This window comes from Oncorhynchus nerka, linkage group LG11, assembly GCF_034236695.1.
Source record: "Oncorhynchus nerka isolate Pitt River linkage group LG11, Oner_Uvic_2.0, whole genome shotgun sequence".
Taxonomy (NCBI): Eukaryota; Metazoa; Chordata; class Actinopteri; order Salmoniformes; family Salmonidae; genus Oncorhynchus; species Oncorhynchus nerka.
In genome coordinates, this window is record NC_088406.1 from 36,063,373 (window position 1) to 36,073,822 (window position 10,450).

The window sequence follows — 10,450 nt, forward strand, 5'->3', positions numbered from 1 at the left end:
GCACTTTTCGCACCAAAGTACGTTCATCTCTAGGAGACAGAACGAGTCTCCTTCCTGAGCGGTATGACGGCTGCGTGGTCCCATGTTGTTTATACTTGCGTACTATTGTTTGTACAGATGAATGTGGTACCTTCACGCCCTTTGGGAATTGCTCCCAAGGATGAACCAGACTTGTGGAGGTCTACAATTTATTTTCTGAGGTCTTGGCTGATATCTTTTGATTTTCCCATGATGTCAAGCAAAGAGGCACTGAGTTTGAAGGTAGGCCTTGCAATACATCCACAGGTACACATCCAATTGACTCAAATTATGTCAATTAGCCTATCAGAAGCTTTTAAAGCCATGACATAATTTTCTGGAATTTTGCAACCTGTTTAAAGGCACAGTCAACTTAGTGTATGTAAACTTCTGACCCACTAGAATTGTGATACAGTGATTTATAAGTGAAATAATCTGTCTGTAAACAATTGTTGGAAAAATGACTTATGTCATGCACAAAGTTATGTCCTAACCGACTTGCCAAAACTGTAGTTTGTTAACAAGAAATTTGTGGACTGGTTGGAAAATTAGTTTTAATGACTCCAACATAAGTGTATGTAAACTTCCAACTTCAACTGTACATAGTTAAAACAGCACGACAGTGCTGGGCTAACTAAACCATCCGCTACTGTACTGTATACATAGTTCAAACAGCAGGACAGTGCTGGGCTAACTAAACCATCCGCTACTGTACTGTATACATAGTTCAAACAGCAGGAGAGTGCTGGGCTAACTAAACCATCCGCTACTGTACTGTATACATAGTTCAAACAGCAGGAGAGTGCTGGGCTAACTAAACCATCCGCTACTGTACTGTATACATAGTTCAAACAGCAGGACAGTGCTGGGCTAACTGAACCATCCGCTACTGTACTGTATACATAGTTCAAACAGCAGGACAGTGCTGGGCTAACTAAACCATCCGCTACTGTACTGTATACATAGTTCAAACAGCAGGACAGTGCTGGGCTAACTGAACCATCCGCTACTGTACTGTATACATAGTTCAAACAGTAGGACAGTGCTGGGCTAACTGAACCATCCGCTACTGTACTGTATACATAGTTCAAACAGTAGGACAGTGCTGGGCTAACTAAACCATCCGCTACTGGACTGTATACATAGTTCAAACAGTAGGACAGTGCTGGGCTAACTAAACCATCCGCTACTGTACTGTATACATAGTTCAAACAGCAGGACAGAGTTGAACAAACATCAGTGAGAGACAGAGTACACACACACACACACACACACACACACACACACACACACACATGCACACACACAGAGTTGGCTCCAGACCCAGCAGTAGACTGACCAGGACTGGCAACAAATCCCACTCAGTAACTATTGTCTTTTCATTATTTAGTGATTCAAATGCATACTGTTACCCCCCATTAGTTAAAATCTAGGCGTACAATACAGAAAGCAGAGGTGGTCTGGATTTCACTCTAAGATTTACAGCCTAATAAAATAGGCAGTAGAAATGTCTCATATTGAGATATAATCATTCGATCAAGCATCAATATTTCAGAGTGTTGTAGGCTAGACTCTCAGTATGCAAACTGTTGACTCTAACACTGGAAGCATGCCTGTATATTCTCTATGACAGATGTCTTTTTTACAGAGGTCTTCAAAAGTTGTCCCGTTTAATTTTCATTCCAGTCTGTAATGTATACCATTACATCATAGCCCAAACAGAGCACTAAACTTGCATTTGGCTAGTCTGTTAAATCAGGACAGTGTACAGCACTATGTGTAGTAAACATTGCATAGCGACAATTCCTTTTACAGTTGCCAAAACAAACCTAACTGTAATGGTTTTGTGAAAATGAACACAATGTCCTGTACCTAATGATTTGTCATATACCCATTACTAATGGCAAACTCATTACTAATGGTGTGCTTTAAAACCAACCGGTGAGAGACAGCGAGAGAGAGAAGCTACATTCCTCCTGCTTGGAATATTATGCATCAGGCCCCACTGCATCACCAGACCACAAATGATATTGTCTATTATGGCTTGCCCCCAGGGAGTGGGTCAGAAGGCTATGCAGATATCTGTGGGGGAGAGGTGGAGGCAAGGTATGACCATTAGCCTGCCACCTACAGGGGTACGTAGCCTCAGTCCTAAGGGAGTGCTGGAAGGCATGACTAATCAACCTGTTGTCTCACTTGGGATTGCGCCTGTGTCCAGAGGCTAGTTATGACACCAATGTCTTGAGGCATACAGAGGGGAGCAAGGCATGACCAATCAACCTGCTGTGTCAGTGAAGGCCAAGCCTGTGTGTGTGTCCTATCCTAAGGAATGACTAATCTACCTGCTGCTCAACAAAATATGAAACCCATGTCCTGAAGGCAAGGCAGAGCAAGGCATGGCGAATCAACCTGCTGCTAAAGGACCAACGCTGTGTGTCCAGACTCCAGAGGGTAGGCGTGACTAATCAAACTGCAGGCTACCTGCAGGCTGCAGCAGTGCTATGCATTGGCCTTGTCTGTGATGCCCGGGGAGACCTGATGGCCAGTCCTCATTCCAAGGCCACAGCATGCACACACACAAAGTACATTTTATGATGGCGTTAGACAACGTAACGTATGGTGTTAAGATACTCAGAATTGGATCAGAACAACAACAAATGATCATAGGGCCACACTAAACAAAATTCACACAAAACCTATGGAAGATGCAAAATCTTATCAAAATTAAGTTGATTCACACATACACTACCGTCAAAAAGCTTGGGGTCACTTAGAAATGTCCTTGTTTTTGAAAGAAAGACCATTTTTTTGTCCATGAACATAACATCAATTTGATCAGAAATACAGCGTAGACATTGTTAATGTTGTAAATGACTATTGTAGCTGGAAACGGCTGATTTGTATGGAATATCTACATAAGCGTACACATCACTCCTGTGTTCCAATGGTACGTTGTGTTAGCTAATCCAAGTTTATCATTTTAAAAGGCTAATTGATCATTAGAAAACCCTTTTGCAATTATGTTAGCACAGCTCAAAACTGTTGTTCTAAATAAAGAAGTAATACAACTTGCCTTCTTTAAACTATTTGAGTATCTGGAGCATCAATCAGCATTTGTGTTTTCGATTACAGGCTCAAAATGGCCAGAAACAAAGGACTTTCTGAAACTCGTAAGTCTATTCTTGTTCTGAGAAATGAATGCTATTCCATGCGAGAAATCACCAAGAAACTGAAGATCTCGTACAATGCTGTGTACTTCTCCCTTCACAGAACAGCGCAAACTAGCTCTAACCAGAATAGAAAGTGGAGTGGAAGGTCCCGGTGCACAACTGAACAAGAGGCCAAGTACATTAGAGTGTCTAGTTTGAAAAACAAACACCTCACAAGTCCTCAACTGGCAGCTTCATTAAATGGTACCCGCAAAACACCAGTCTCAACATCAAAAGTGAAGAGGCGACTCCGGGATGCTGGTCTTCTAGGCCTCTGTCAGGTGTCTGTGTTCTTTTGCCCATCTAAATCATTTATTTTTATTGGCCAGTCTGAGATATGGCTTTTTCTTTGCAACTCTGCCTAGAAGGCCAGCGTCCCGGAGTCGCCTCTTCACTGTTGACAATGAGAGTTTCAGAAGAAAGTTATTTGTTTCTGGCCATTTTGAGCCTGTAATCGAACCCACAAATGTTAATGCTCCACATACTCAACTGGTCTTAAGAAGGCAAGTTTTAATGTTTCTTCATTCAGAACAACAGTTTTCAGCTGTGCTAACATAATTGCAAAAAGGATTTTCTAATGATCAATTAGCCTTTTTAAATGATACATTTGGATTAGCTAACACAACGTGCCATTGGAACACAGGAGTGATGGTTGCTGATAATGGGCTTCTGTATGCCGATGTAGATATTCCATTAAGAAAATCGGCAGTTTTCAGCCACAATAGTCATTTCCAACATTAACAATGTCTACACTGTATTTCTGATCAATTGTATGTTCTTTTAATGGACAAAAAATGGCTTTTCTTTAAAAAACAGGAACATTTCTAAGTGACCCCAAACTTTACTTTAAGTTACAGTGCAGCAGCAGGTACACAGCACAATGCAAGACAGCCAACAGCCAAGGTCGTAACTGTTATACTGTATAGTTAAGCTGGTGCTGAATATGCTTCCTGTAGTTCATATTCATAGCTCCTTCGGCTCCACAGAGGGCTAAAGACACCCTCATCACACTGCTTTAAAACATCTCTAGTTATGAAAACCCTTCACCGGTGTGTACAGCGTACATAGCCAAAAAAAGGAATGATGATAATGTTGATCTATCCTACACACAAAGTAAGCAATGATACTGTAGAACTAGAAATTAAGATTGAGGATTGACACCCGCCAATGTGGCCATGGCTGACAGTTGATATCCGATCATAACCTGTCCATGCTTACTGACAACACAATTTACTCCCTCTGCAGTCTCTAAGAGAAGAGCCCTGTCAACACATTACTAAACCCAGAGCCTACATATACCTCCTTTACCATGACTAGTCTGGTGTAAATAAATACAGTATACAGTATAAAGCCTTTAGCCAACTACTGAAGGTAAGGTGCAGCAGGGTGACAACAGCAGTACCTCTGCTGCATTTCCTCCAGTGGAGAAGTCTAAATGGCACAATGACATGATACATTTCCTCATGATCTTTGGACCTTTGGGTCTTTACACCTCAAAAAGCACAAGAAAGAGGATTTCGACACACACCATCTCAGATTTGGACAATTTCTTTGGATCCTGATGTCTCAGCCATTGTAGAAAAAGGCTTTGTCCAAAGTGAATGTTAGGTACTATAATTACTGAATATTATATGAATCATATAAATTAAAATGGCCAATTTGGGTTTAGACCAATTAGCTTAATATCGCAGAGATCAAATTATTTTCCGGAATGCTTATCTTATCTGTTTTTATCTACAGAAGCGATTTCAGAACTATCTGAAAAGGTGGGTGTCATGGCTTGCTGAAATGACATTGAACGACTCCATTGAGTCATCACCTGCCATGAGCTCTATGACTTAAATCTGAACTTTAAAAACCTTTCAATACAGCCATTAAATACTAGCCGCAAAAGGACAGACTATAAACTATGATTGAAGACAACTGAGGTTAAAGTATACCACCAATATTGATTACAACTCTGGTATTATATATTCAAGTGACAAAGGAAAGATAACAAAATAAATATTCTGCAACTATAGTATACTGTGTGAAAAGACAAGCACACAATTCCTAGTCCCACACAGCTCAGTCTACTACACAGGTTATACGTGTATGTGAGCAGGTTGTTGGAGACCCCAGTATCCCAGTCCCTGCTGTTCTGTTTCTTACCCATACTGATACTCTGTGTTGGGGTACAGATGCAGTGCAACAGGCTCCTTCACCGGGCTCTCCATCAGGTCTCTGGGTGTAGGGGTTCCTAAGCCTGGTAACTCTCCCTCTCCTTCTCCTCCTACCTCAGGTACAGGCTCCTCTGTCCAACCCAGAGGCTCCTGCTCTGTCATCTCCTCCTCCATCAGACGGCTCCGCAGGCAGAGATTCCTAGTCCTAAACACAGCAGCAGCAGCAGGGTGCCTGTCCCCAGACAACTGAGCCCGACTGCTTCCTCACGAATTTGGGCTTCTCCCAAAGCAGCAGCATCAGTATCAGGAAATCCGTTGTTAATATTTGAGCCATGGAAGTGGCTCACTCACTGACTCACTTTACTGACTCTCCCATTCTCTCTCTCTCTCTCTCTCTCTCTCTCTCACTCACTCATTCACTCAAACATTCCTCCACATGGGGAAACACAGTTGAAGACTCATTATTGAGTCTTCAACCACCTGAATTTGTTTGATTTATTGAGTCCCAATGACTGACACGGTCTTTCCTCTGCGGCTGCGCTAGCGCTCACACCTAGCAGCGTGTATTCACAGCGCGTAGCAGCATTATGTGCGACAAGAGGTCTAAAAAGGCTACCTGGTGCGCGACATTCTTAAAAATATGTGACATGCAACGATAAGCAAGCGTAAAAAGCGGGCGTCACTGCAAGGCTCGGCAGTGATACAGGCTCAGAGGAGCGCCCATAGCGCCTCACAGCCCCCGCGGGATGGACAATCGGCTCGCTGAGGCAAGGTGTTCTAATGAAATGTGTGAAAACAGAAATTCACACCTCCAGAACATCACAGCTCTCCAGAAGAACTTCCGGTAAATTGTTAACAACACACTCATCATCAGTATGATAGAGGGTCAGTGTTGACATGGAATGATCTGATAATCATAATACATTTGGATCAATTATCAGTCTTAACCAGTCACTAAAATGAAATGTAACCTTTATTTAACTAGGCAAGTCAGCTAAGAACAAATTATTATTTACAATGACAGCCAACCCCGGAAGACGCTGGGCCAATTATTCGCCGCCCTATGGGACTCCCAATCACGGCCTGATGTGATACAGCCTGGATTCGAACCAGGGACTGTAGTGACCCTTCATGCTCTGAGATGCAGCGCCTCTCGGGAGCCAATTTGTCTTGGTCTTTTTAGGCCTGCCATACAAGATCGAAATGATGATGCAGTGCTGTGATTAGCTTAGTTTTTCTCTTTATCTACTTCACAATGTCAAAATAAATGTTTAATTGATTGATTTTCGAATAAAGCCTGTTCTCTATCACAATAACACCAATAGAGAAATGTAATTATGATGGTCTGATGAAGACTGCTATTAATTAAGCCTACTCTAAAATAAAGCCAGAGGATGAATTCTATTCCATATAACACAAATTTAAGCAATTCTAAAATTCAAACATCATACTGAAACACTCTGAGATACTCCATCCAAAATTATATTCACTCCATCAAAGAATGATCAATCATACTAGACAGAGGAACGTATGCTATTAAATAACAACAAGTGTATAACAACCAGCTTGTCTAAGGCAGTCGAAAATGCGCTATTTCCAATGGTTACCGAGAAGTTCAAATGTTACTGAATATGACTCAGATTATATCTTGAATTCCAGACTTACCGTTTTTGGAGAGCAGTGGGATGTCTTTGAAAGCGATTAATCAAATCCGTAGTCGACAGGATTCCCGAGTTAGACGCACTTGGATCCAGTTAAAATACCTCCCCTGAATTCTCATAAATGTTGGTATTTTTTATTGTTGAAATAAAATATTCAATTTTTAGCTACAATGTGGAACCATTTATCCACCACAACAAAAGGATGCGTTGGTTGGTCGTCTTTCTATTGACAAATCCATGCGTAGCCGATTGGGCACATTCACTGCCCCAGTTCCAGCCGGCGCAATTGAACGGTAGCACTTTTGGACCAAGTCCCATTAATTTTAACAGCCCCTATCAGTCCACACCATATCCATGTGCTACATTGATATTAGGTGCTCACTGCTTATAAAATGTGTCCTAAGTAACCGTCCTATAGCTGGCAGATGTATTGGTGCCGAACGCCTGGAGAGGTTAACGCTTAGAGCCTTCAGCCGCGTTCAAGACGACGCTCCCACACAATCAGTGTCTCGGGAGTTCGGTGTTTAACGGTTGTTTGCCTCGCCAATCCACGTTTTTATGTAAATTATAGGTTTTCTACGGAGAAACAGTTCCCAACCTTATGAAAATGCTTCAGCCATAAGTTCTTCTTCCAAAGGCTGTTGTTAACCAATGTGCCCCCCCCCCCCCCGCGCTCAACAAGGAGAGACTGACCAGGCAAGAGTCATTGCTCAACTGGTATTGCACAGCGTACTATCCGTCAGGTCTGCGCGCCTTATCGCAAAGTGAGCTCATTTGCATCCCAATTTGGAAATGTGGGAGGCTCCAAAATAAATGACAGCAATTATGAAAATGTTTATCTTATACAATTAGGGAACTTAAATATAAATAAAAACATTTAAAAATTGACATGCCCTTTTGAGGTTACAAAAGGTTACAAATGGCTAATATAGCCCATTAATTGTCTTCCATACATTTGAGTAAATTTAGATGAAATGGTCATTGGTCATCTAAATCCATCTCATTCATGTTTTTCAATACTTCATTTTATCTTCCCTTTGGGTGTTCTAGACTTTCAGGCATTTTCAGAAGATTAAACACACTGTATAATTACCATTCCAGAGACTCCTGTTGCAACATTATAGTCTGCATGAATAGAGCGAGATTGCTATAGATTTCACCGTCGCCAACAGAATAATTGTAATTTTCCACATTATACTGAACCATATCTCCAGAAACACTCTTGACAGGCACTCCTCCCCGGGAGGAGGACTGTGACCAAAAATTGGCGTTTGGCATTTCTAACACACCGGACCATTCTTTTCTGTTAGGCCCCCACACTGTCCATTTTTTCCTCGAGACTCCTACACGGGCATTTTTTCCTCGAGACTCCTACACGGGCATTTTTTCCTCGAGACTCCTACACGGGCATTTTTTCCTCGAGACTCCTACACGGGCATTTTTTTTGACAGATAAGCATAATTAGATGATTAAATTAGCCATGACCCCCACCTTTTCAGATTGTTCTGAAATCGGTTCTGTAGATAAAAACAGATAAGATCATTAATTAACTTATCATTAATAAGTTCGTTTCTATTAATATTTAATACAAATATATCCCAGGGATTTGTATAGCTTCATAATGAAGATTACATTAGATTTGCAGCTAAATCCCATGTGTCTGGATTGGGTGAGAAAATGTGCTTATACCATAATATTTAAAGTCAGTTTTGATTTGAAACTTGTGAGGCCTGTAGTATAGAGGCAGCAAGCTTGAAGTTTGATTTACTTATGACATTATCATTTCATGGTAACTTAGATGATTAAATTAGTTTTCGCATCCACACTCATTAGTTTCATGAATAACTTTACTTACAGTCTTCCATCACTGTAGGTGTTAGAGACAATGTGGATCCAGGCCAATGTGTCCATTGGTACGTACTATCAGAGAGGAAGAGGAAGAGGCCCAACTCGGCGGAATATCTGTCTCTCTCCAGCAGGTGGCGTTTTTTAGTTGTTTCGCCAGGAGATTTTGTGTGGAGGTCAATTAGAGTGTTGAATTTGATCAACAACAACAAAAAATGACTGGTTTATTTGCTATGTGAGGTTTATTTGATCGAATATAAGTTTCATAATGCTTAAGTTGTTACGAGTGTACAGGTATAAGTAGGACAACTTTGGGAAAAAACACTTTATATCGGAGTTGTCTTAAGATGGCTATGCATATTCATGGTACAAGGCTAGTAGCATAGCATCTCTTTCCATTGAATACAGTCGGTTGACATCAACAACCCACATCAAATATTCAAAAAAGGATTACAATGATGAGATGCATCCACCAATCCAAAGAAAGGATAGGCGGGAGCTATACAGCCCGCTGTGCTGCTTTGTGGACAACGACTCCCATTGTTAGGGCAGAGAGACATGTATCTTGTCAGTATATCCATCATCTTCAGTACCATAGAGCACAAGTAAGGACTCAACTTAAAATGTCACCCTCTTTTTTTACTGTCATACTGCAATTACCTACTTCAGTTCCCGCCTGCTATAAATCCAACCACATGGACGGATGGAGGGTGATGGAGAGACACTGGCACATACTCACCATACTGCAACCAGCCTGTGGGTCGTTCCACATCAAAAAGCACAAGAAGAGGATTTTGACACCCACCGAAGTTGAAGTTGTTAGTTTTATACCCCATCCAACATCCTGATATTACCAAGTTTGGACCACTAGATGGTTCAATGTTAAAGAGTTAGTTCATCCAAATTACAAAATGACATATTGGTTTTCCCAATCCATGTGTTGGTTTTGTTGGGCATCGTTTCAAATGCTAGCTTTTTAGCATTTGTGTCACAAATTCAATGCATGTCAATGGTACATATATTAGCATTTTCACACTTCATGTCCAAATCATCCTAAAGTATCTAAAAATGGATTGTGTAACTCAATGATGTTACTTAAAGATTAGTTGTATATGAAGCGTGAAAATGCTAATATAGGTACCATTGACTTGCATTGGATTTGTGCCACAAATGCTAAAAGTTTGCATTTGAAACTGTGGTCAGGTAAACTAAACCCAAACATGGGTTGTTGTCGTACCTGGTCTATAGACTGCTTAAAGGTTAAGAAAACCAATATGTAATTTTGTAATTTGGGTGATTCTTTAAAAAAGAACAACCTAATAGCAGGAACAGCACCATCAATGGATGGGACAGAAACCCAACTACTTCAATGACACATTTCTCTGAACAGGGGAAAAAAACATAACCAAATTCACTGAGAATACATTACATGAAGAAACAATACTCTGAACTCCAGCTCCATACTACTTGTCAAACATAAATAACTAATACTATACACTGAGTGTACAAAACATAATGAACTCCTTCCTAATATATCGTGGCATGGATTCTACAA

The 10,450-nt window shown here is 41.0% G+C and overlaps 1 protein-coding gene across 2 annotated transcripts in view; it reads right to left on the reverse strand.

Moving 5' to 3' along the window:
* The window catches only part of caln1 (calneuron 1), a 106,423-nt gene extending 98,697 nt beyond the window's left edge, over positions 1-7,726 (reverse strand). Inside the window, exon 1 of one of the 2 annotated variants that reach the window (XM_065024470.1) lies at positions 7,055-7,726. Coding sequence is in view for 1 of the 2 variants with exons in the window: in XM_029672555.2 (XP_029528415.1) it covers positions 5,379-5,563 (185 nt within the window). In the remaining variant the exon portion in view is untranslated. Of the gene's footprint in view, positions 1-5,378; positions 5,658-7,054 lie in introns of those variants that run through there. The other variant, XM_029672555.2, reaches the window with a different exon arrangement.
* Between the last annotated feature and the right edge of the window lie 2,724 nt (positions 7,727-10,450).